Here is a 27,019-nt window from a genome sequence, read left to right as displayed (position 1 = left end):
CTGCGCCGGCTCTTAGTAAAAGACGAACGAAATTTCATGATCGTCAACCTCAATAAAAACTTTATGTAATTTGTTTGATTAATAACTGCATATCAATGCAGTCATGCAATAATTCAGTACCAAGCGACATTTTGTGCGATATTGCATAATATTGAATTGAAATACCTACGCACTAGGATGAAGATGCCGTGCTAAAGGACTACAAATTGATTGATTTATAAACAACTTGCAGGTACATAGTAGATTCGATTTTTAATTTCTGTTACTAAGGTAACAGAAATTAAAATTAGAAATCGAGTTAGGACTCGAATATGGCGTGTTATTGCTTTATAGTAACAGAATAGGATGAGAATGCTTTAGAGCTTAAGCTTGTTTATTGTAAGCAATAAACTTTTATAAAAGTGATCTTTACCGTATTTTCAGGTTGTTTATAACAGAATAATATTATGCGTGTAATCTCTATCTTATATATAAAATTTCCGTGTCACAATGTTAGTTACCATACTCCTCCAAAACGGCTGGACCGATTCTCATGAAATTTTCTGTGCATATCGGGTAAGTCTGAGAATCGGCTAACATCTATTTTTCATATGTACCACGGGCGAAGCCGGGGCGGACCGCTAGTTATATAAAAATGAATCCTCATTTCCATTGGTCACGGCATCACGCGTGTGCGGCTGGACCGATTTCGAAAATTATTTTTCATATTCCTTGAAGTACGAGGACAGTTCATAAGGAGAGAAAACGTAAACATGTACCACGGGCGAAGCTGGGGCGGATCAGTAGTATTAATTTAAATAATAAGTCGAATTCAGTATTAAAAATAATTGTGTGAGGTATTTATTTAAGTACTACTACTACATCTGCGTTGTTTTTTTTTTAAGATTACACTATAATATTCGAATGGTATACGTATTTTATAAAGTCGGGCCTGAATCCCTTTACCTATGTACTAAATAGGCATTTTATGTAGAGGCATTATTTTGTTATTGGAAAGTTCAGGGGCAAAGGTCAACAGTGCATTTAGATCAAACGAACATAGAGTAAGAGCATTCTTTCGTGTTCTTTTAGTTTAAACGAAAACTCGTTTTCAGTGTTGTCCTGTATTAGAACATTGCATAGAATCTTTACAAGGGCACTAAGAACAACGAAAGAATGCTCTACGCCTGTTTACACTAAAATAATTTGACATAGTGGGGTTAGAATGAGCATTCGCTCGTTTTATGTATATTTTTTATTTATGCACTGTAAAATAAGGCATTTCGTACACAAGGCAAGGAGTAGTGCATGAAGGTACTTATAGTACACGATATTTTATAATTATACAGGATTAAAGGTAAAAAATAAAACACAGTTTTTAATAATTGTATTGTATATTAAAAATTAAAAATGAAAAACAAATAAAATTAAAAACTAAATTATCCTATTCCATACATTTGCTTAACATTATTAACACGCTTCTTGTTCATTTTCTCCCGAGACCTGAAAATTGAAAGAAAATTCATTAAGAATAAAGTAAAAAGGAATAGTGGTTAAGTCTTATTCGTTTTAGTTTTTAACCGGGATATGTAGTAATTAGCAAGTAATGAATATTCTATACTAGTATTATAAAGCTGAAGTAGAAGATTTAATCTCGATTCAGAGCGCTTTAATCTCGATTTAGAGCGCTTTAATCTCGGGAACTACTGGTCCGATTTGAAAAATTCTTTCGGTATTAGATAGCCCATTTATCGAGGAAGGTTATAGGCTCATGCTACGACCAACAGGAGTGGAGCCACGGGGATGAAACCGCGCGGAGCAGCTAGTAAATAATATAATTAAACTAGCGGTCCGCCTCGGCTTCACCCGTGGTACCTATATGTTTAAACTATCCTATCTCTCAAGTTGGATCGAACTGCACATGGTGTGCGAATTTTTTTATAATCAGTTAAGTGGTTTAGGAGTCCATTGAGGACAAACATTGTGACACGAGATTTATATACAATTAAGACTAGGTGACCCACGCAACTCCGCCTGCGTTCAAGAGGAATATTTTTCCCGCGTTTCAAAGAGATATTAATTCGATTTTTATAATATTAGTATACATATTACAAACCAATTAAACTATAGTTGCGAATTGCGTCGTGTGGGCGTGGCCCGCTCTGACGTCACGGGCGAGCCCGCCTTGCTGTCTGCGTCGCGTTTCTGTTCATATAAATATGTATATTATTTTAATTTATATTTCAATTGTGTGAATGATCTGTGATAAAAAAAGTTATATTCATTTATTCAGTTTCATAGATTTTAGATTTACAGTATAAAATCTGCCAATAATATAAAAAATTAGTTTATTTTATAATAAATACTAAAGTCCATACATAATTGATCGATACTATTAGAGCCATAACAAGAATTTTCTTCATGTGTATTTTATTGTGACCACAACGTGAACGCAAAAAAAAACAGAAACACAAAATGAAAACGCATGCAAGGCAAAACGAACCTTAACATCAGTGGAGGTCCTCCGCTTGGGCGTGTGTATCGCTTGGCACGCGCGCGTGAAAATATTTTAAGTCACAAATATAACTACTAAGTTCAAAGATTAAGCCCTACAAGGCAAAACGAACCTTAACATCCGTAGAAGTCCTCCGCTTGGGCGTGTGTATCGCTTGGCACGCGCGCGTGAAAATATTTTAAGTCACAAATATAACTACTAAGTTCAAAGATTAAGCCCTACAAGGCAAAACGAACCTTAACATCCGTAGAAGTCCTCCGCTTGGGCGTGTGTATCGCTTGGCACGCGCGCGTGAAAATATTTTAAGTCACAAATATAACTACTAAGTTCAAAGATTAAGCCCTACAAGGCAAAACGAACCTTAACATCCGTAGAAGTCCTCCGCTTGGGCGTGTGTATCGCTTGGCACGCGCGTGTGAACGACGCTCTGCGCCCGCGAGTGGGCGTGTCGTCTGCTAGCGGGGAGCCGGCTACTGGACTGCTTACTGAAACGAGTCAATTATATTACATATTATTTATTGTATTGAGGGGAGGAGGAGTGTCCGTTCAGCGTATAGAACGTTAAAACGCTAAAAAGCTAGAGCGCCGAGCGATCGAAGACGTCGCTAAAGTAAGTATGATACATGGTATGCCACTTTTCATTCACAATAGTATATTTATGTAGATCGGGAGCCAAAAAATGAAAATTGGGTAAATAAATAAAGATAAACAACTCACTAGAGACATCTGCGGAGATCCTGCGACTGATTCTGGCGGGTTTCACTATGGTTTTTGTTTCAGATGCTGCGCGACTTACACGACCTGTTGTCAATTGCAAGTCTTAGTCAAGTACTTAAAAACGAATTACTTATTTAGGCTGTTTGTCAAAAGATTAGTGGGATTGTAGCTAATAATAATTTGAATCTCAAGATACATCAAAAGATGAACAAAGATCTTCATATCGATTTGTAGTATTCACTCAGTTTTTTTTTTAATTTAAAAACAGTTGCGCGAAAGAAAAATCTACAAAAGCTTATCATGCAGTTAATTATACAAAAATAAAAAAAAGCTTTAATAAGCAACTTACGTGTCGGTTTGCTAGCGGAGGAAACGAGCGAATCTGGTGAATTCTGAAACTCTTCGGGATCGGGCGTGCCTAGTTTTAGTGACAGACAGTTACTATAGTACATGCAATGTTACTAATTAATACAATCAACGGTTATAATGTGTAGCACAAACAATATACCGTATGCATGAAAAATTGTATCTAGAATGTATCTAAGTTCAAATAATGTATTTTTTAAATCCCCCAAATTAATAATGAACGAGACAGGTTATGAACGAAAAAACAAATATATATTAGCTCATAAGATTAAGATAAGACTTATAATTTTAATTTATTTCTTAATCTTAAATTCACCTAATTAAGAGAACGGTAGTTTGTTTCTATTATTTGTTATATACTATTATAGCCGTTATAATAAAGTGAAAAGGGAGGATAGTAGCATCAAGCATGGTACTAAATTAATAGCAGAGAGTAATAATATTTGAAAGCTTGTCAATGTACATCTTGTCCATTTAAATGCAAAAAATAAAAAAAATTACAAAATAAATTCAAGCAAAATTAATTAAAAAGTGCGGGTAGTTTAACATTAACTTACCCTCAAAGTCAGTTTTATCTAGAAGAGAGATAGGTTCTATAGTTTGAACGTCTATTGAAGTAGACGCTTCTTGCGAGGGCCTTCGCCGACGACCTGGCGATTTCGCTTGAACAGTTTCTAATACGGCCTTTTGAGAACGGAGTAACCTGTAAACGTACATACATGTATTTTTATTGAGCAAGGCAGACGTATAAATAAAAAAAGAAAGAAGAACGACGAAGAGACGTATAAACAACTAAACTGAAAATCACACAAAAAATTGTCTGAACTCTGCCTACACGTATATTAGGCAGATTTTTCTATTGAGCGATAGTTTAACGATTACTGTCAAGAAATGAGTATTATTTTCAATTAATATTTCATTCGACGCAGCTCGAACATTTTTTAACAATTTTTTAAAGGCGATTAAGAAATAAATTTTTGCATATTTAACAATAAAATGTTATAATGTTACAATGTTTATATTTAAAAAAAAATAGGTTGCATACTCATGATAAAATAACAGAAATGACCACTTAGTTACTGTTACGCGAAATTCAATTTACAATAAAACACTAAAAATTATAATTACTATATGAAAAGAAATCCAAAAGTCAACTCACCGTCTTGCACTGGAATATTCGTTAACATCTTGACTATCTCTATTCGCGTCTTCAACGGGCGCTTCCGGTATCACAGACAAATCGGTTTTAGTGTTCAATATGGACTTCCTTCCTTTCCTTACGCTCCTATCTCCATCCTCACTAGCTTTACTTGCTGACTTTCCAGAACTTTCCGAAGCAACACTAGCTGTATCGTCATCCTTTTTATTACTAACTCTTGTTCTACGTCGCGGAGTTAATTCTTCTAACGGCATTAATTCATCGTCCTTTTCGGATAATTCTCTAGATGCTCGTCTGGTTAGAATTTTGCGTATTTCTGTGTTTGGTGTTTTGGATCGTCGACCACGTCGTGGCGAATCTTCTGGCGTTTCTGGAATGTTCAGGTCGTTTTTCTCTGACGTTGTTCGTTTGCGTGGCGTCTTTGGTTCAAGATCTTTGTTAGTATCTGTTGAGCCTTTTCTGGACCGTGGCTTTGGTTTTTCTGTAGTAATTTCAGTTGTATCACTAATATCTTGAGATTTAGTGGACGTCGATCGCTTTCTAGTGCGAGGCGCTACTTTTTCTATTTGCGTTTCTTGAACTAATTCACCAACTGCTTGTGTGTCCGCTTTATCTTCTTTTTCTTCAATAATCTTGCCTTTATTTACATCACTGTCAGTTATTTTCTGTTGCTTTTCTGAATCTTTATGTGTTTCCTCCAATTCTAATTTCTTATCAACATTTTGTGTGGTTTCCTTTGCCGTGGCGTCTACAACATCCATATCTACTGGAGTTTTGTTTGTTTCACTCACTTTAGTTTCAGGAATAACATCTACTACTGATACCGTGACTTGAACTTGTTTATCTGTAAAATTAATAGCAAATTCACATTAAACAACACAAGAAAAAGATCATTATTAATAAGATATATTTTATTACTTGTGCCACGTGGTTTCTACGCAAGCAAAATTAAGTTTTCTATAGTGTGTACTTCAGGTAAATATAACTGCCAATAATCATCAAAATCCGTTCAGTGATTCAACAGTGAAGGAATAAAACCATACATATGTCCATCCTCACAAACTCTCGCATTTATAATATGAGTTTTATGGTGGATTTTAACTTATTTGATCATTTATAACAATACCATTAAAAACAACAACTAATTTCTTACCTTGATCAGTTTCCATAGCGACATCATGATCATTTTTCTCTTCCTTTTCTTCAGAATAATTAAGATTTCCCGATTGGTCCGATTCAATGACAGAATTATCATCAGTAAGCATTGACGCATGTGCTTGTTTCAAATCATCAATCACTTCTATAACTTGAACTACTTCACTCTGTTTATTATCTTCGACATTATTATCATTAGTTTCATTCGGTGATTCTATTATTATATTGTTTTCAACATTTTCTTCACTTATGACATTTTCCTGTGCGTCTTGTTCCACTATTTCCTGGATTTGTAGTTGATTCGAATCTGAGTCTGAATCGTTTATGGATATAACTTCCGCTTCTTCTGAGCTTGATGACGATGATTCCTGCGAAAAAAAAAAAAAATTTTGATTTAATTACTTAAAGAAATATTGCATAAATAAAATAAGCACTCATAAATTTTTTATCATTAATAGAGGTTCTTTCTTCGCACTAATTAAAGCGAATATAATTATATCTTGGTATAGAAGTATCAATAAATTATTTGAAGCCAAAATTACAGTCTATTTTTCATGTTTATCTGTTGCTAGATCAAATTTTTTACAGGAAAATGTATGTATACATATTCATCTATTCACAAAGTCTAAGAGGCAAGACGACAGTCATAAAAATCGTCTTTCAAGTCTTAATCTTACAATTCAAAAATCAAATTTCAAATCAAATTTATTTATTTTGTTATTTGATCCCTGGTTAAAAGGAAGTCCCTGGTTAACCCACTAGGAAAAACCTGTGCGGGGTCAACCAGTGACCTCCGTCGGCTTAGTATATTATTAACAATATGATTTTAACCATTTTTAACAGTACATATTTTGAGACAATTTTTTTTTATGTACAATCTTCACACTTAGTTAGCCTTAACTTTAAAAAATAAATAAATATATAAATAAATAAGATTAATATATAATATATATAACTAGAGGTCCGCCCCGGCTTCGCCCGTGGTACATATTTCGCAATAAAAGGTAGCCTATGTCCATTCTCGGGTATCAAAATATCTACATACCAAATTTCATTCAAATTGGTTCAGTAGTTTAGGCGTGATTGAGTAACAGACAGACAGACAGAGTTACTTTCGCATTTATAATATTAATATGGATTAATACTTACTTCCTCCGAACTTTCCTCTTCCTCTTCAACTTCCTCCACCTCGACTTCCTCAGTGCCAGAGTCGGATTCCTCCCGATACTCATCATCAGACATCTCCCCCTCAATTTCATTAATCTCCCGCTCAATTTCCACAATTTTCTCTTTTTCCTTCTGAATAACTCTCGCCGTATCTTGCTCCATTTGAGACTTCCAATTTTTATCCATATCTATATCACTGTCACTTGTCATTAAACTCGATTGATTGATCTGTTTTTCAATCGTACTATCATTACCTAAGACGGATTTGCCTAATTCACTTTCGTCCATTTTAATTTCTGGCGGTAACTTTTCCACTTTGTCTGTATGCACACTTGTTTCTACGGAACTCTCGAAGCTATGTAACACGGATTTGCCTGCGTCTTCGTTGAAAGTCGTGAACGGTAGGGACTTAACTTCTGCACGAGTGACGCTTTCTTCATGAATACTAGATGTTTCACCCATACTGCTTTGGTAACTGTGTAAGACTGATTTTTCGACAAATGTTTCGTGAATGCTAGTAAACACTGGTAGGGGTTTAATTTCATTGGAACTTTCGTCTATTTTGGATATTTTCCCTGCTGTTATAGATAGACTATCATTGGAGCTTTGTAGAACAGACTTATTGACTATAGGCGAGAAGGTAACGTCCATTAAACTAGTGCCTTGTTTGGAAGGCTTCATTGGAGTACATTCAATAACACTTTCAGATTTATCTTCAGTACTTTCTGATTCGACTGTCTCTACGTTTTGTTTGGTTTTAGCGAATGTGTTCGCTTCTAAGACCATTCTGGAGAGCGATTTTTTACCCTTGGCAGTAATGTCTTTCTTGGGTGACATTAGTTTTTCTGGTGTTTTGGAGCGGCTCCTACAATTAATAAATAATAGATAATCGTTTAATTTTGTTCTTCCAATAGACAAAAAACAATAAAACCAACGCTTTAACTCTATTTGCGACATAAATGAATTTACCTCAAGCTTCGTGGACTCTCTAAAATTTGTTGATCTTTTTCTATTTCCACCTCAGGAGTGCGGGATCGACTTCTGTTAATAAATAATTATGCATATTAAAATTCCCGCAAAATAACTAATTTTAACAATTATTATAAACATTGGGAATTTATCTGTTCATGGTCTTATGTACGCGAAAGCTGTTGGATACAATTTTACTTAAAAAAAACGCAATAAATAAAGCGGAAAACTCATGATTTTTTTTAAATAATAATTGTGGTTTAATGTACATATTTCTAATTAAATTTATTTTGTACTAATAACTTACCTCAGGCTTCTACGGGTAGGTGATTCTGAAGGCTTAGTAGGCGACTCCTTGATAACTTCTAAACGTGGCGACTCCATTACTCTCTCTACTCTTTCTGGTGTGCGCGATCTGCTTCTATAAAATAAATGCGTTATTACAAATTGATTAATTCTATTGTAAAACACAATATTCAAGAAATACAAAGATAAAATATTACAATTGAGAAAACTGCCTTGACATCAAGATAAACATAAAAAAAGTTCAAAATACCCTCAATTATTTTAAAAATACAATTTTTTTACTCCAATAAAACCTGTGATATCGATAATATACCTAGTAGATAAATTACCTAGTAGATGGTACAAACAATGTATTTGTAGGGTTTAATTCATCAGCCTGTTCCAATTTTGGCACTTCCAAGATGGCCGGTAGGGGCGAAGTACGCGGGCTCACTTCTGGCGTACGAGATCGGCTTCTAGAAACATCCATAAAGTAAGATTTATATAAAGTGATGTATAATCCAAAAGAAAAATAAAAAAAAAAGACGGGTTGCACTCCGGGAGTGCCGGCAGAAGTGAAAACTTGATTATTAACGTTGAGCATGTTTGATATTTTGGAATGGTATCCGTCTGACGCTTTTTCGATCAGGTCACGTGTCATGACGCGAGTTTAAGATTTTATACTCATTACAGAAAAAGTGCTCAACGCCGCTAAAGAAGTTTTCACTTCAAAATAGAACGATTATGTATTGCAATATAAATACAATATAACCTGGATTCTGAAGGTAGTAAAATTAACTACATAATTCATATTCATAATTAATTAATGTTTTGGGAAAGTAAGAATTGTACAAAAAAAAAAGTGCAAGAATTTTAATTTTTCTTATTGATCAATTATACTTGAACGGTTATGTACATGTGCATGTGTACAAATTATTTTTATCAATATAGGTCTATCCGTTTCAAATGTATCATGTATGAAATGATATACTATAATTTAAAAATACATATTTTTATTTAGTCTATGTCGGTAGTTTTAATGTTAAAATTACCTGGTAGCTCTGTTAGAACGAAGCGGAGTAACTATCGGTGAGTCTTGACGTTCGGGAGTTCCGCTGCGGCTTCTAGAAATATTGAATTTTAACCATACGTACTTGTTTAGTTACGGAAACTTATAGATTTATATAGAAAAATCTTTAATTTTCTTTGCAACAGTTTACACCTAATTTTTTTTTCCTTCAGGAAAATGTTTCAAAAATAACTTAACAGATTAAGAAATGTGTTGAATTTTATAATTGTATGAAATATTAGCATTTGAATAAAATCTTAACTATAATACGATAAAATACCCACCTATTAGCCACTGGTGTAGTTTCACTAACACCAGATCTAATACTCCTTCTACCTTTAGGCGTTTTCGGTACAAAACTCAACTCCGCTGAGCTATTAAACTCCATAACATCATCCGTCCTTGTCACACTCGTACCGAACCGTATTTCTATCTCACTCTTCTCTGTAACAAATCGTCTTGACTCGCTCATTTCCGTACCGAATCGTCTCATCTCACTCGCACGTGTGTGATCACGTATGTCTGTCTCTCTCTTACGCTCTTCGGGTTCTGGGGTTCGGCTGAATCTTCTTTCACCGGAATAGCGAGGATTTATTAGAGTTACGGGTATATCGGCTATGCTCTCTATTGATGTGTTCGGATCGTCCGATAGACTACTGTTCGCTGATACTGATAAGGATTTTCTAAAAAAAAATATTTCTGTAAGTCTGGTTGTCTGTAAGCAATCGCTATATAGCGATAGAAGCGACAATTTAAAATGTATTCCTAGGTTAAGTATGATGGTATCATTTTCAGAGCAATAATAAATAAATCAAATTAAAGTAATTTTGTATTCCCTCATTTACTAAAAAATATTATTTTTCTAATACATAATAGAAATAAGATTGTAATAAGTAAGTTACCTCGCTCTAACCGAGTCCTTGTACGATTTTCTAGGATTAATCTTGCTTTCAGCCGCGAATTTCTTTGGTGGAGATTCCAATGGTTTATCTTTGTCTTGTACCTATGATATGAGAATGAATTATAAATTAATAAAATAAAATGCTAACTCTATGAAAAAGTAGTGTATTGTATCACGTCATTTAAATGTAAAATATACTTACTTTAAAACATCCTACTCCTACTAATATTATAAATGCGAAAATTTGTGAGGATGGATGTTTGTTATTCCTTCACACAAATACAACTGAACCGATTACAATGAAATTTGGTAAGTAGATAGCTGAAGACCCAGAATAAGACATAGCCTATCTTTTATTTAACTAAATTATTTAGAATATCTTAAAACTTATTCAGCATTTTATTCATTCGTTTGTCTTTGTCTCTATTATCTATTTATTTGCCATATTTATTTAATTTTAATATGATATTTTATATTTATTTACCTCATTATCAGACGAATCCGGGGCTTTATGTATAGCTATTGCGACAGGAGAAGTTGGAGGCAACTCGGTTGGTGTCGGTATTGTGAACCTTAGATGTCTGAAAAAAATGCAATTATTTAATAGATTGCTGTATGTGGCATATCTTTTAGTTTCTGAATTAAATAAACACTTTTCTGTTCAAATTAACACGATAATACTAGATTTTTTTGTTTCATCTAATTCTGTTGAAGTTAAAAAAGTTAAACGCTATGAAATACAATGTATGCTCTAAAGCAGGGGTTCCCAACTGTGTGCCGCGGCGGCCTGCTGCAAGGGGCGCCCGCGCCGTGACTCGATCTAAGCGATATTCGCGAGTACCTTTTTCGATCGCTCGAATTGGTTAGAAACATGGCGTCGTAAAATGACATAGAAGATTTTAAATTTGCTATGACGATAGGTACCTACTTACGTCGTGAACATCGCCTTTATCGAGTTTTATTTTTGTATTTCACATTGTTAAGCATTACTTGCTGATTTGACTTGATTTACAAATCTCTATTGCTAAGATGTTAAATTTTATGTACCTATGATTTGATTGTAAAATGTTGACTTGCTTCAAGTGTATGTCTAAGTACCTATGAAGATGAAGATGAATAAATAAATAAATAAAATAAATGATTTCTTTTACAATAAAGAAATTGAGTTAATATTTTTAATTCTTTTTCTTCTCTGCCTCACCTAATTTCTATTCTTGTGTTGTAGGAACTTATATCGACTGTTTCCTTTTTAATGGATATGGCGCCGTGACAAAAATGAAAAAACTTAACATGACACTGCGTCGCGAGCTGGTAAAGATTGGGAACCCCTGCTTTAAAGTCTCTTTCACTTAAACAGCCTATTATAAAGTTTATCCATATACCACATTTGCCAAAAATAACAAAACAAACATACTTATTAGTAGAATCGCTGTAATGCGTGTGATTGCTCGCCGTGTCCATATCATCATCACTATCCACGGCTAAGTCCGTTACAGATACCGCATTCTCTTGCCATTCCGCTCTACGACTCTGAAAATAATTAATGAATATTTTCTTCACTAACATTATAAAATTTGAAATGCGAGATTTGTGTGACTTTATGTGCTTTGATAATTCAAATTAGCTGTAGTACTAACAGTTTTAAACCATACCGTAATACATAATTTTGAAAATTATCTGTGATTGAGGAAATATAATGAAAGTAATATTAATAAAATAATTTATATCTTGTAAATGATTAGTGCAAACACACATTTTTAATTTTTTATGATTTAAATAATGCTCAACAAAAATAACGTGTAAAAAATGTTTTGGGATAAATACTTTAGTAACTTAGTTACAATTTAAAAAACAATCAAAAACATTCTATTATAACTATTACTTTTGTGAAAAATTTACAAATCTAAATTCCATTAACTTCCAAATTAGAACAAAAACATACCTTCAATATACTCTGCGGCGTCTCTGGCCGATTATTATGTTTGTACCTCGGGCTCTCGACATCGGGCATGTCCAATAGTGTAGCGATCTGTTCGCTCAACTTCTGGCTAACTTTAATACCCGATTTGTTTGGCGTTTTGGGGGATAGATCGAGACGGGCACGCTTGGCCGGTGTGGAGTCGTTTGGTTTTTGTTCCGAGAGATAACTGTAAAATGTATTCCATACTAATATTATAAATGCGAAAGTAACTCTGTCTGTCTATCTGTTACTCAATCCCGCCTTAACTACTGAACCAATTTGTATGAAATTTGGTATAGAGATATTTTGATATCCAAGAAAGGACATAGGCTACTTTTTATCACGGGAAATAGGATAGGTTTTATCCCGGAAATCCCACGGGAACGGGAACTATGCGGGTTTTTCTTTGACTGCGCGGGCGAAGCTGCGGGTGGAAAGCTAGTCTAAATATATAAAAGAAAGTCGTGTTAGTTACTCCACTTATAACTCAAGAACGGCTGAACCGATTTAGCTGAAAATTGGCAGGGAGGTAGTTTAGAACCAGGAGAAGAACATAGGATCCTAATATGTACCACGGGCGAAGCCGGGGCGGACCTGTAGCAATAATATATTAAACCAGATTTCAGCCCACGTTTAAGGAAAGCCTGCATAATTCCCGTTCCTGTGGGATTTCCGGGATAAAAATGTCTTATTCTGGGTCTTCAGCTACCTACATAACATATTCCATTGTAATCGGTTCAGTAATTTTTACGTGAAATAATAACAAACATTCAACCATCCATCCTCACAAATTTTCGCGTTTATAATATTAGTAGAATTATCCTGATGAAGGAAAAAAAGGTGTCAGTAATCCATTTGGTTATGAGTTTAGCTTCTTCGTATAAATTATATTTGTTCAAATATATAATTTATATCAAACCTCTTTGTCTTGTATAGTTTGGGAGTGCAAATGAATGGTGTTTCGTCTATATTTAACGCTCTTTTCAGGCCTTTCCTCATTTTCGGCTTATTTATCCACGTTTCACTTGCATTTTCTATCGTGTCCTGTAGAAAAGAATTAATATTCAAATAAAATATTATTATCTTCTCATAGTAAAGTTATTTTTTTATCAAATGTGTTCAGAACATACCTGTATGAATGAAGATTTGTATGTAAAGGTGTTTTTAGGCGAGTTTGCTTTCACATACACGGACATCGGCTTTGGAGCGACAACTAGAAATATAAAAGTTTTGGTTTAATATAGCAAGCCCTGAAAGAAACTAATCAGTTAACCGCACCGTCATAACTTATAAAACACTATCAATAAAGCGACAACATTAGATGAAATGCAATAGAAACAGTAGCGCGGCTACGAGCGTGTCTCTAGTATTATACAATTATTAGTAGTGTTATTATATAACACTAGAGACACACATCCCACTACATCTTGAAAAGTTCACTAAAACTGGCCACTTACCATGGACGTATAAAAAAAGACGGACGCCGTATTACGAACAAACAACGTGAAGCCACCATAGTAAGCTAGCGATCGTGTAAAGACAATAAACACGCACACACTCTCACCATAGTAAGCTAGTCGGCCGCCATTACGTCGTGAACTACCGACTGATTAACTGCGTCACTGTTTCACAAAAAATATTTAAAATGCCGTCTTGCGTGGTTAAATGGTGTCGCAACAGTACAATTTTAAATATTAAAACACAAGGGATTACATTCCACAGGGAAGCAAGTTATTTCTTTTATGTTTTAATTACAAAATTATTACGGCAAAATTTATAGAAAAAAATACAGCCGCCATTGTCAACAGGACAGCTGTTGCCATGGCAACATGGCACACACACATGGATGTTTCGCCGCCATTACTAGGCTTCACTCAATGTTTAGGCGATATACCGTCCGTCTTTTTTTATACGTCCATGCCACTTACATTATGAGAACAAATTCAAAAAAAGAATGCCACCACCGCGGCTCGAAATCACAATCTAGCAGCGCGACAACCTCGCCCACTATTCAAAATTAGAACGCTTACCATACGGTTCATATTCGCTATCCAGCAGTGCGGCAACCTCGCCCGCTATCCTCGGTATGCCCGCCACTAACGCGGCTACAAGCGTGTCTCTAGTGTTATACCTACTACATTATGAAAATTCCACTAAATCTAGCTACAACACCGGCCACCTACATTATGAGAACAAATTCAAAAAACGAACGCCAATTCCGCGGCTCATACTCGCTAACCAGCAGCGCGGCAACCTTGCGGTCTATCGAAGAAACAAATTCATAAAGAGAACACCACCATCACAGCTCATACTGGCGATGAAGCAGCGCGGCAACCGCGCACTTACCATGCGGCTCATATTCGCTATCCAGCAGTGCGGCAACCTCGCCCGCTATCCGCGGCACACCCGCCACTAACGTGGCCACGAGCGTGTCTCTAGTGTTGTCTCTCTCTGTCGCTTCTGTTAACGAGTCCGTGGAATGAGCGCCGCGATACCGCGGTTTCGATTTGATCTGCTTGTTGTATTGTTCCGCTTCTAGGTATCTGTAAGTATATATTAATAACATAGAAAAATTTACATCCTTATTTAAAGTACAGTATTCTATTTTATCTATACTAATATTATAAAGAGGAAAAGTTTGTATGTATGTATGTATGGTTTTCACGCATAAACTACTGGACTGATTTTGATGAAATTTGGCACAGATAATCTTTAGACCCTGAGAAAGAACATAGGCTACCTTTTGTTGCGAAATACGTACAACGGGCGAAGCCGGGGCGGACCGCTAGTCTCAAATAAATGAGTAACAAAGAATTATATTCGCTAAAGCATACTTGAACAGATAATTAATCGGCCAAATTTTAATTTCTTTAAAAATGCTAATTAATAATGTTTTAAGTTACTACTTATAAAGTTGTCACTTACACATTCATGTCAATTTAATATTTTCACATACTTTATCAGTGAAAATATTGCTTTTTAAATACATAAGTAGTACTTTTCACACAAGAATAACCAATATGTTAGGGGCCGATTTTTCAATCCTTGGATAAAACTTATTCATCGAATAATGTATAAAACTACCATTTTAAAAACGTATTCTAATTGCCCGTATTCGACAGTTCACGTGACATTTAAATATTTTCGTGTAATACTTTATTGGATAAGTTTTATCCAAGCATTGAAAATTCGGCCCTTAATCAACTTACCTAGCCTGTTGTAAGAAGTACATGACCAGTATATCAGATGTTTGTGCCTCGTTGCAATCTTTTAAATATTTAATAAAACATTCTTCTTCAACAGGTAATAATGTCACTTGTAAAACTTTTGCTAGCTGTCCCGTGTTACGACATCCTGCAAAATCAATAAATTAGTCTAAAAAACTGAAAACTAAACAATATTTTGATGTTTAACATCATCATCATCATATACAAGCACCCAATAATATGGTTTAAAATATTTAAAATACTGTTGTTAGAGTTAAGATAATATTTCTATAAATATAGTTCCGCTATAGTTCCGCTGTAAAAAATATGTTACAAATTGGCTATTTAATCTAGACTACTTAGAAACTGAAACTCTCGTTAGCATAATATCCTGATTAAAATATAAACTTACTATTAAAATAAACACTCATACAACATCAACACATACACACACACATATACACGCACGCATACACACACGCATATATACACACACTTAATACTTAAAATGGCAAGTAAAGTTTGAAATATTTTTTATGTAATACGACGAAAGAGATTGAGCCTCACAACACAGGGGATCCTAGTGTGGGGTTCAATGCAGCATATGTAACTATATTATGTAACATTTTTTGAAACTAATAAAGAAATTTTTCATTTTTCATTTTTTCATATAATTATTATTAGTAGCTTCAACTTCCACAAAAAAAAAAAGTATTTTTGCCCATAAGAAATAGATTGCTACAATTATTTTGTATAATTGCAATTACTAATTCTGCTAAATATCAAGCTCATATTGCAGAATTAGATAAGTTAGTAGACCAGGGGCCTTAGACAAAGTAACAATTAAAAAACGATAACGAAGTTAGAAAAGGCAAAAATGTATGGGATTGACATACGCCGCGTTAGATCACGTGGTCTATCTAATGTCAATCCCATACATTTTTCCTTTTCTAACTTCGTTATCGTTTTTTAATTGTTACTTTGTCTAAGGCCCCTGGACCTGTACCTTATTAATACTCAAACATTTACTCACCCTTAAAGAAATAATTCAGTACTTGCACCTTATCCTCATTACAAGTCACACTTTGGACACACATTCTAATCACATCTAGAGCTTCGAACACCAAACCCCTTGCTAGATATAAATCGCAGCACGACTGCCAATCTTCTAGTTTATCATTATTCTTCATATTCTGTATGGGAGCCGGTTTCCGAACGTGTAAGTATTGTAAGGCGGCTTGGGATTTCTTCTGTGCGAGTAGAGATGATAATACCACTTGGTGTTGCCAGTCGGTTAATGTGTTGCCTGTTAGACATTGCAGTTGGTCGAGGGCAAACTGAAAAAAGACAAATTATTGAATTTTAGTTTTCAAAGAATACAAAAAATTCGATCACGAGGCGGGAATCGAACCCGCGTCTTCTGCCTAACCGGGGCGAGCCATGATCACTCGGCCACTCAAAAAAAAAAAAATTGTTGCCTTAATTAAATCTATTTTTAAATAATCTCAGTTCATGTAATGTTGAACATTTGTAGATGTATTTATAACTTAATGGGATAAATAGGAAAGGTTTTTCTTGGTTTATTTGTAACAGATAAAAGTAAATGGTCCATACCATTTGCTATATAATTTTTAAGACACATAATGCTTTAATACTTTTCATTCCCATCAAATCGACACGACGATGATACGAACAGCTAGTAGTTTCATGCTAGAATTATGAAGAAGTACTCCTAAGTTGTTTGCTATATAATTGACCCAAAAGAAAATAATACATCCCATAAAAAAAAAATAACACCAAGTTCTTACATGAAAGTCTCTATGATCCAAATGCCAGAAGGCTTGTGTGGCGCGAACTAGCGTCGTACTGAGACCGAACATTGGCGGGAACTGCATCAAACGGCGGATCACCGTTTCGTATCTGGAAGAAAATATTATTTTTATAAAGAATTTTGTATTATAGGCACACGTACGTAAGCACGCATATACGTACACGCGTATATGCGTGAAGTATATGTAACATGATTACCACATTATGGCATATTTTTTTGCTAAATATAACTTTTAAGCAAATAATATATAAGACTAGCAAACCGGGCGAACTCCGTTTCGCCACCAGAGACACCTTTTCTTTGCTATAAACCTCACGGAGCCCGAGACCTTTCCAACGAATGCAAAACCGTGGAAATCGGTTCGTGCGTTCTGGAGTTATAGCGTCAGGAAGGAAAACCCGACTTATTTTTATATGTATAGTAGATTACATGTGATACATTTCAGAACCATTCTGAAAATTCCTTTTTCGGCAACATTATTATTTATTAAAATATAGTTACTCCTATAAAACCGCGGTACTCTTGGCGGTGATTACTGAAGTATGAATTTCACTACATAACTTATACAAATAACATCGAATTCATCCGCTATCTTTAAAAATACAAATTATAGTAATACATACTGTGAATCGTCATAGAGCATAGAGTAATCGAGCAGCAGATACAGAAGCAGCGAGTGTTTATGTTCTTCAGAGATATCCGATAATAGTTAGAATCTGAATACATTTTCTTTTAATTATTATAAAATTAAGTAATACATACTGTGAATCATCATAGAGCATAGAGTAATCGAGCAGCAGATACAAAAGCAGCGAGTGTTTATGTTCTTCAGAGATATCCGGTAAAAGGTAGAGTCTTAATAACGCGTAGAGCGATGGAGGCGGATAGAGTCCGGCACATTCACTACCGGCTCGTTTCCATATTCTGGAAAAAAAAATGGTTGTCTGTAAAGTCGGTTTACTGACGATAGTTGAACGTGACAACGTCCGATTGTGCTTCTTTGTCGCTCGTTCCGCGCTCTCGCTCGCACTTCAAGCCTTACATGGAACGCCTCAGAGCGAGGTAACGCCGCATGCGTCATGTTTTTTCGTGCGTGCAGCCAGCTGTATCGAATTATAAGACGTTGTCACGTCAATAATTATAAAATAAAAATATATTTTTTGACTATATTTCAGGACAATTTTCACTCACGATCATGGCACGATCTGATCCCATAAAAAGCTTTCGCTTGTGTTATGGAAACCAGATGGCTGATAAACATACATATATAATTTTAAATAAATATATATATATATATATAGATAATTAACACCCAGACACAGCTCAACACACAAAATATTTGCCGTGGGTGAGAATCGAACCCACGACCTCTGTCAATATAGATACGCAAATTTTTCATACATACATTTTATTGACATGAGATTTATTTTTCTTTTATTAATTGTTATAGCCATGTCTCGAGAGATTGCAGTATGATATTTTGTAACTTACTTGTCACTAAATAATAAATATTACCACAATCAACACTTGAAATACACTAACAAAAAAAATAGAAGAAAAATCTGTCTATGAATACAAAACAAGAAAAAAGCGTAACACTAATTATTATCACATAATAAAAATTTAACTCATATCTATCCGTACTACAATAAAAAACATTAAAAAAAAAACAAACATCTTTTGCTGGATTTGACAGAAAAAAAAATAATAAACATAAAAAAGACGTGTGTCACTCGGGGACTGCCGCGGTAAAGCTATTGCATGCTATGCCTTCAAGCCACACCTCCGCGCCCGTCGGAGTGGGGAGCGTGAGGTTTTTCGTTACGGAATTTCTCGATTCGGTCCCCGCGCTCAAGGCCCGCGATAGAAGCTATGCAATAGCTTAAAAACATAAATAACTTTAGACACATTAAATAAACAACACTCACTTATGTACAACTTCCCCTCCAAACTCGTTAAGTATAAGTTGGTCCACGTATAACAAGGGACACGGGACACAACTGGGGTCACCTTCTATCGTGTCGCCTTGTATGCGATGTAGTTTTACGCGACTGTCGGACAAACATTTATAGATGAGTATTACTTCAAATAAACAAGCTTTTCGCCCGCGTTGTCAAAGAAAAATATAATTGTTCTATTCATGTAGTTTCCGATAGAATTATTATAAAGTGTTTCAAATAACTTATTCTTAAGAATATGATTTTAAAAAAATTAACAGGATACAACAAGAGTACTATAACTCAAGACTTATGCTTGTAATTAAACTTTTGTTAATTTTTTATTAAATTTCTAATAGATTTGTTTATTTTTCAATTTTATATATGACTAGCTGCGCTTCGCGGTTTCAACCGCATGGCTCCGCTCCTGTTGGTCTTAGCGTAATGATATTTAGCCTATAGCCGTCTAACACCAAAATAATTTTTCAAATTGGACCAGTAGTTCCTGACATTAGCGCATTCAAACAAACAAAGAAAACTCTTCAGTTTAATAATATTAGTATAGATTTTACATGTAGGAATTTATATAAACACAAAAGTTGCATTTATAAGTTTTTTTATTGAATAAAACTCACCGTTTCTTATAAACAGCATACAATTGTTCCGCTGGGTACGGCAATGCAGCATGGGGGTGGTTTCTTTCCGGCAACAGACCGACCCTTAGAAACCATTGCACCACTTGAAAGTATAGAGATACTGTGCCGATGCCTTTGTATTTTTCCTCCATTTCGCTTAACGCTAAAAACAATATTATAATTTTAGTAACATTTAATTGTGAACCAAATACTATAAATAATACAAATATATATCTACAAAAACTATAAGAATACAAAATCTATATACAAATTTTTAGACAGATAATTACAGTACGCAATAATGTATAAATATAATTGATAACCTTCTCTCATTTATTAAGAGCGTCGATATGTGAAAAAAATGTACATAAAATACTTTTAGATACACCCTTAAATGAAAAAAAAAAAACATAAACGTTTAAAATTGTCTTTCATTTAAAACGAAAAAAAAAACAAAGTATAACATAATACACACCATCAGGCACAACAAGGTTACAGCATTTTGTTAAGACCGCATCGAGCAAACCCGTCAACTGTGTCAGCTGTTGTACGCAATGTTCCAAGCACCTTATAACATTCCTGTAAAAAGAGAAAATATTACATCATTTGTATTCTAAGTCACTAAAATCTGGCATAATACTATATCATGTAAACTGCTCAATCAGAATTGATTCTTTTTATACAATTAAACCGACTTTAACAATTCCGTCGTAAATTGAAAGCGAATGGAAATCAGTTCCTCCATTTTTGAAGTCAGTTAAAAAACTGCACATATACATAATTTAATTTTTGTACCAAAGACAATATAGATTGTATAAATGTAATTTTAAAAAGTATAATACCTGTCCGGTAATGTAGCCGACGTGAACAATGGTGAAATGAGTTCTTTAGCATTTTCCTTCAATTCAATAGCTCGCCTCCAACTCCAGTCAACCTAAAAATAGTGGTTTCGTAAAAAAAGAACATAACTTAATAAGACGGCGGAGCGGCAACGTCGCATCAACCGCCCGTTAAGCGGACATGCGCGACGTTGCCGCACGGTAGACACGCTTTTGTAATCGCTTATAGACGAACGAGCGTATGACGTACGTATTGCGTGCAATAGGCCTTGACAAATATGGAAAGCATTACACACATTAGTATAAAAGAAAAGTTAAAGCTAAATTAAAATTTCATATTTTTTTTAATTCACCTTGTTTGAGTTGGATTTAAATTACAATATGTTTGTAAAATTCAACAACTATATTAAAGCATCAATTTTCATACCAAAAAAGTGAGTGTACAGCCAACACCAGCGTGGGTGCCGGTGGCCCACTCTTGCGCACAGCGCTTTAGGAGCTGCGATAAACGAGCTTCTAGCGCCACGGATAAAATGAATTTTCTTTGTTCATCCTAAAAAAAACATACATACATTTTTAAGTAATTTCATTAAATAGAAAATAATGATTTAATTGGGTATTCAAGGACCTAAATATATTATATGTCACGGTATAAATAACTAAATGCTATCAAATAAAGCTCTAAATCAAATGCATTACGAATAATTTTATTTTAAGTATTTAACAGATTAAAGTCTCTAGAACAGTTCTTGAATGAGTGCGGTTTTGACTCTATTACCTAATTTCGCGTAAAATTTTTATCATTAAACAATTAACACACAAACACAAACAACACTAAACAATTAACTAAACTGCATACCATAGACATATCGACATGGTGATCTCTATACAAGGGCATCAAGCCCGCAGACAAACACGCGGTATACAGTATAGCGGGCGACAGCAGGCAGGACGGACCAGTTTCCGCCATGGAACTTATTATTTGACGTTGTATACCCACTGTGTGGAGTACTATTGCTTCGGAAGTGTTGAGGCAGACGCAATCTGAAATTATTAATTAAAATTAATATTTTATGAGCATTTTTCCTAGCATTGATTTTACAGGATAGTAAGATAAATTAATAGATGTTGTATAGGTTTATATACAAAATTGTTTATAAAGATTTCACACAAGTGTATGATTTTAAATTACATAATTTAATTCATAGCAATATCCAATATGATATCAGTTCTAAGAAATAATTGACTCCACAAAATACACAAATTAATAACCGCACTATAAAAATAACTAAGTTTTAGTTAAAAAGAACAAAAAATAATTAATATTTCACTGTAAAACTCACCATATTGCAAAGAATTCGGGTAGAAATGTTCCTCCAAACGTGTGGCGTGCGAATAAGGAGACAAAGACACTGGATCTAATCTCATATCGAGTGATAAACATCCTCTACCGAGCTCCGAACACCACGCTGTACTCATGAATGTGTTGCTTTGGAGTTGGTATGTTGCTGCAAAGAAGTTTTATGTTAGTTGTTTTTTGACGTGACAATGTCTTATAATTCGATACAGCCGGCTGCACGCACGAAAAAACATGACTCATGCGGCGTTACCTCGCTCTGAGGCGTTCCATGTAAGGCTTGAAGTGCAAGCGAGAGCGCGGAACGAGCGACAAAGAAGCACAATCGGGAGTTGTCACGTTCAACTATCGTCAGTAAACCGACTTTACAGACTTAACCATTTTTTTTATAGAGTGGTTGTCTGTGGAGGTTGTTATTAGGTAAACTTGATTTATTTCAAAGTATGTTTTTTGCTAGGGACTATAGTTCAGTTAAAGGCCTGTTTAAACTACAGCGGTATCCGCTACCGCCGTAGGTAGCGGTATCCCGATGTGCACGCGATTAATTCTCTTACGTAGTATGTATATTATAGAGGCCTTAAGTTTAGAGTTTTATGTATTTAATGGTAATGGGATTTTCACTGACAATAGTACCCTAATTACATAATTTATAGGTGTTTTTTTTTATCTCAGAATGCACACGGAAAAACGCGTCTTACACAACGCTCCTACGTGTTTGAAGTGGCGACCAAAGCTTATTTAAACATAGTAAAATTATTCAGTCACTATGTATTTTTCAAATTTTTGTGTACCAACGTCATAAATGGTTTTCAGTTTTAGTAAGTTTAGTACATAAATCTAATATATCTATTTCTATTTTATACCAAATTTGACAAAGACGAAATAATAAAAAATTGTACAAAAAATAAAATGTGTGTCAGCAACCAAATTAAAATCTGCAATATTTACCTGGCATCTGGTCTTTATACCACTGGTCCAGATCAAACAATAACATTCCATAGTGAGACGATGAAGCCGTTTCACCCCAACACTCCCAAACCAGTTGACATAGATTTAACATCGCTGGAATAAATCATAAACAGTAGTAAGTTTAATAGATCACTTTAGAGCTATTTTAATCAGTGCATAGGATAAAACAAAATCAATCATTTATTCGCAGAAAAACACCATACCATTATCTGAATAAACATTCAAAATACAAGAACACTATAATACACATGTGTATGTTTAGATCTTTAGAATTACGCATTTAAATGGTTTTTTTTTAACCGATAGATTGTTTCAAGAGAAAGGTTTTAGCATAATTTAATCGCGAGGGGTTTAGGGCGAGTCTGCGTGTTTTAATGGTTTTTTTTAAACAGGTAGAGTGTTTCAAGAACGGTTTTAGCATAATTTAATCGCGAGCAGTTTAGGGCGAGTCTGCATGCAGATATCTACTTTATAAACATAAGTGTAATTAACTATTCTATACCAAAAAATGAACCCAATTAAATTAAAACCGATAAAATTTTGTCAAGGTATATATTTAAGGTATATTTCGAAATTTTAATACACATTAGATTAACATTTGTTCCCTAGCTAATAATACAATTTTTATTATGTGATTTTAAATGAAAGTAAATTATTATAAATAAATAATCTTATAGTATATAAAAATGAATCGCAAAATGTGTTGGTAAGCGCATAACTCGAGAACGGCTGAACCGATTTCGATAATTCTTTTTTTATTGTATTCCTTGAAGTACGAGGATGGTTTTTATGTAGAGAAAACGTAAATATGTACCACGGGCGAAGCCGGGGCGGACCGCTAGTAAAAAATAAATACCTTCTTCCCCTTCATCACCCAACATAGTATTAATGGAATATGTGTGGCAAGAAATGCATCTACCGCCCATGAGATGTGGGTGATCCATGGATCCTAATTCCACTTGAAAACGCACTGTAGCTGTTGAAAATTCCTGTGAAATAACATACATAATATATAACTAAGCTGCTAAAACAGTCAAAACTTTAAAAATTTCTAAATTATAGTGATAACTTCTAAAGTGATTTAATAACTCATTGTGTCCATCAGTGTCAAACACACACCACAATCATATTATACCAATAGCAAATGATTGTATGCTTTATACATAAAAAAATTGGTTGTTTGTAAAGTAGGTTTACGATCGAGATGTTTATGTGATAACATAATGCAGTGGCAGCGCTCGAGATGAGACGGGAGATCGGTCCGTCTCTCTCTCGTTATACCTGCAATCGCGCTTGTGAGGTTTTGGTGTGACACAAGTTTCTGAACATGTCACCCGACTAAAACGATTTTAAAAACGTTATCACGTTAATAATTGTTTAAACATTAAGCTAAGAAAATGAGATGAAAAAATGAACATATTATTTTTGTTCTTTTTTTATTGCAGACTACTGTTAAAAAATAAAATTCGTACCTGATACAAGCACTTATTATCCACTAACATTCTCTTGCCTTGATAAGTTAGCGAATACATAACAGCCAATGGAAACTCATGTTCGTCAAACCTGTCTGTTACTGAGAAGACGACCCACAAGTAACAAAATGCTCTGGGATCGTCACATGGTTCCTGTAATAGATCATAAAGTTAATATACTTATAATCTTATATGATTTATCTTTCAAAATTTGTCAATTAACTGTTTATTTTTTTCTGCTTCTTATATCAGTTAGTAACAACATTATTTCTTACTTTATTCAACGCAACTAACGAAATTTTGACTGACAATTAAAGACCCCAATTAATGTTATGGCAAAACTTTTATTACAATGTTTACGCTAACAATCTGTTGTTACAAAGAATCTAATCTGGTATTATTTTATTCGCGCATCCTCACCTGAAAACCAAAGTGTGTAACCGGCAAGCATTCCACGTTAACTTGAGACGTGAATTCCAAGGCCAAGTCTAGTATATTCCACAGTTGAAACGCCCCAAAATTGAAGCCTACAGCCAAACTGCCCAATTGCGGTATATATTGCACTACAGTTACTCTAACATGATCTTGTTTTGCTTTCATTCGAGCTGTACCATCTGGGTTTCTGAATATATATTGATTATCTATAAACGAGTCTTCGTTCAGTAGTACAGCTAAATGCTCATCATTGCTAGCTGGCAATTCGCCTTGCTGTTCAATCTTATGTAATACTTTTAATGAAATGTGCACTAATGTTGCAGGGTCTGTTTCGGTTTTTACTAGATGAGCGTTGCCTTGGGCTATATCTTTCAATGCTGGAATAAAAATAGGACAATGTATGTAGTAAAGTTTTCAAATCGTTACAGCAAGGTTTTAATTTATAATTCTTACTCATTCATGCATGCTAAGGAAATAGTTCATTTAACTAGCATACTGATTAAATAGTAGTTGAACAAATTGAACTAGTATTTCTCTTATTTTTTTTGTATTTCCTAGAATAATTTTATCAAACATATATATATTATTTTATTTCCATTATAAAACATCAAAGCATACCTTGCAAAAGGGCACTTCTATTTAGGTCAATCACGAAAATTTCTCCTCTCTGAGTACCGGCCATTATCAGCCCATCGAAACAAGTAAACGGGCCGCTAGACACATCATCACACAAGGCCAGCTCAGTGATGATGACATCTGATTGGATACAGCGCAAGATTTGAGATCCATTTATATGTAATACGCAAATGAGTCCACTATCATCACACTCGAGACTAATGACAAGCTGTTTGGAGTTGTGTGTTAAGGTTTTTGGCAGCTCTATGACACTGGTGATGGAGATGTTACTGAAAAACGAATATTTTAAATATATATATTGTTATATATTAAGACAAAAAAGTATTTATTTACAAAGAAAATAAATTGTAGTCAAATATTATCATCTTTTCTTATTTCATCGGAATCTATATTAAATGGGATTAGAAGAGATTTAAAATTGTGGACAGTAAATGTAATCTGTTAGTTTTGGTTTATTTTTATGTTTAGGTACCTACTTATTGAATAATTTTGTATTGAATATTTTTAACACAGAACAATAAAGAACTTCATATTATACCTTGAACCATTTCCAAAAATCTTTGCTGCTACCTTCAATCCACTTCTTAGATCAACCACACAAAACTTGGGTCCCAGTGCCAGCCAGCCGTGCTTCGTGTCTCGTAATATACCTCCCAGAGGTGAACTTTCTGAAATACGGTAAATAAAACAGCATTAGACTTTGCTCATAGTTTTACGTCTTTACAAGTCTAATAATGATGTTTATAATCGCAGACTACTAAACTATAATATCTATCAAATCAATATCATACGCAAGCTCCCGATAAGACACTAAATTGAACTTATTTCACTGAATATTCTATTTACTCACCTGCGGCATCATCAGTAGGTTGTAGAAAACTAAACACAGCCGGAGATAAACTAGTAGTTTTTAAGATAGAAAAAACGCTGTCTTGTAATTTTTGCATATCGTTAAATTTTTTTGTATTTTTATATTAGATTAATGTCAACAGTTAATATATTTATAGGTTATACGACATTATATTAGTTTTATTTGTTCTTTGTGATTATGATTTGTAGGAAAACTTTATAACACAGATCCTAGATACAAAATATTTGATAATTATGTGAAAAATATAATTTTATCGCATAACGGCCGTTTAAACGTAAATAAGCCATTCAATACCGGTATGCGCGGACTAAATTTTTCTATGATGTCATTGTCAAATGTCATATCCACAGAATAAAATATATGTCAAATCCACAGAATAAATATTATGTCAAGTTGATTCTAATTGTCTATGATTGTCAACGAACGTGATATGTAAGTTCACGAATAATAAAATCGATTAATTGAATCGATTTAGATTTTAGTAAGTAAGTATAATAAAAAAGAAGGTAACTTATAATTTATTATGTGTTTGTATTTGTGCTATAAATATAAGGAAAGAAAAACTATTGATTATGCACGTTTTCCCTGT

General features: G+C 34.2%; 1 protein-coding gene across 3 annotated transcripts; it reads right to left on the bottom strand.

The window, feature by feature from the left end:
- Positions 1–1,354: 1,354 nt before the first annotated feature.
- Elys (AT hook containing transcription factor 1 homolog) lies at positions 1,355–26,737 on the bottom strand. Of its 3 annotated transcripts, XM_090107693.1 has the most exons (40): positions 26,410–26,737; positions 26,098–26,227; positions 25,542–25,828; positions 24,909–25,300; positions 24,489–24,641; positions 23,873–24,005; positions 22,996–23,109; positions 22,034–22,198; positions 21,550–21,734; positions 21,118–21,243; positions 20,694–20,785; positions 20,327–20,430; positions 19,852–20,014; positions 19,208–19,330; positions 18,042–18,203; positions 17,257–17,368; positions 16,482–16,785; positions 15,452–15,596; positions 14,589–14,785; positions 13,373–13,455; positions 13,162–13,286; positions 12,225–12,429; positions 11,697–11,812; positions 10,767–10,863; positions 10,284–10,384; positions 9,666–10,064; positions 9,365–9,436; positions 8,663–8,788; positions 8,335–8,448; positions 8,028–8,099; positions 7,041–7,923; positions 5,890–6,259; positions 4,737–5,580; positions 4,135–4,280; positions 3,561–3,629; positions 3,212–3,295; positions 2,915–2,979; positions 2,483–2,542; positions 2,096–2,184; positions 1,355–1,482 (listed from the first exon to the last, which is right to left on the bottom strand). In XM_090107693.1, the coding sequence occupies exons 1-39, from the start codon at positions 26,504–26,506 to the stop codon at positions 2,104–2,106; spliced, it is 7,296 nt and encodes a 2,431-aa protein (XP_089963819.1). In that variant the 5' UTR covers positions 26,507–26,737; the 3' UTR covers positions 1,355–1,482; positions 2,096–2,103. The 3 variants fall into 3 exon arrangements, with proteins under 3 accessions (XP_089963819.1, XP_089963818.1, XP_089963821.1); XM_090107692.1 differs by lacking the exon at positions 2,483–2,542 and having other exon boundaries at positions 2,855–2,979; XM_090107695.1 differs by lacking the exons at positions 2,483–2,542; positions 3,561–3,629 and having other exon boundaries at positions 2,855–2,979.
- Positions 26,738–27,019: the final 282 nt, after the last annotated feature.

This window comes from Colias eurytheme, chromosome 12 (genome assembly GCF_061535395.1).
Source record: "Colias eurytheme isolate Ceu_HAF_F1 chromosome 12, ilColEury1 Martin Lab GWU primary, whole genome shotgun sequence".
In the NCBI taxonomy this organism is placed as follows: domain Eukaryota; kingdom Metazoa; phylum Arthropoda; class Insecta; order Lepidoptera; family Pieridae; genus Colias; species Colias eurytheme.
Note: the sequence above shows the minus strand (reverse complement) of the source record. Positions and strands in the feature narration are given on the sequence as shown.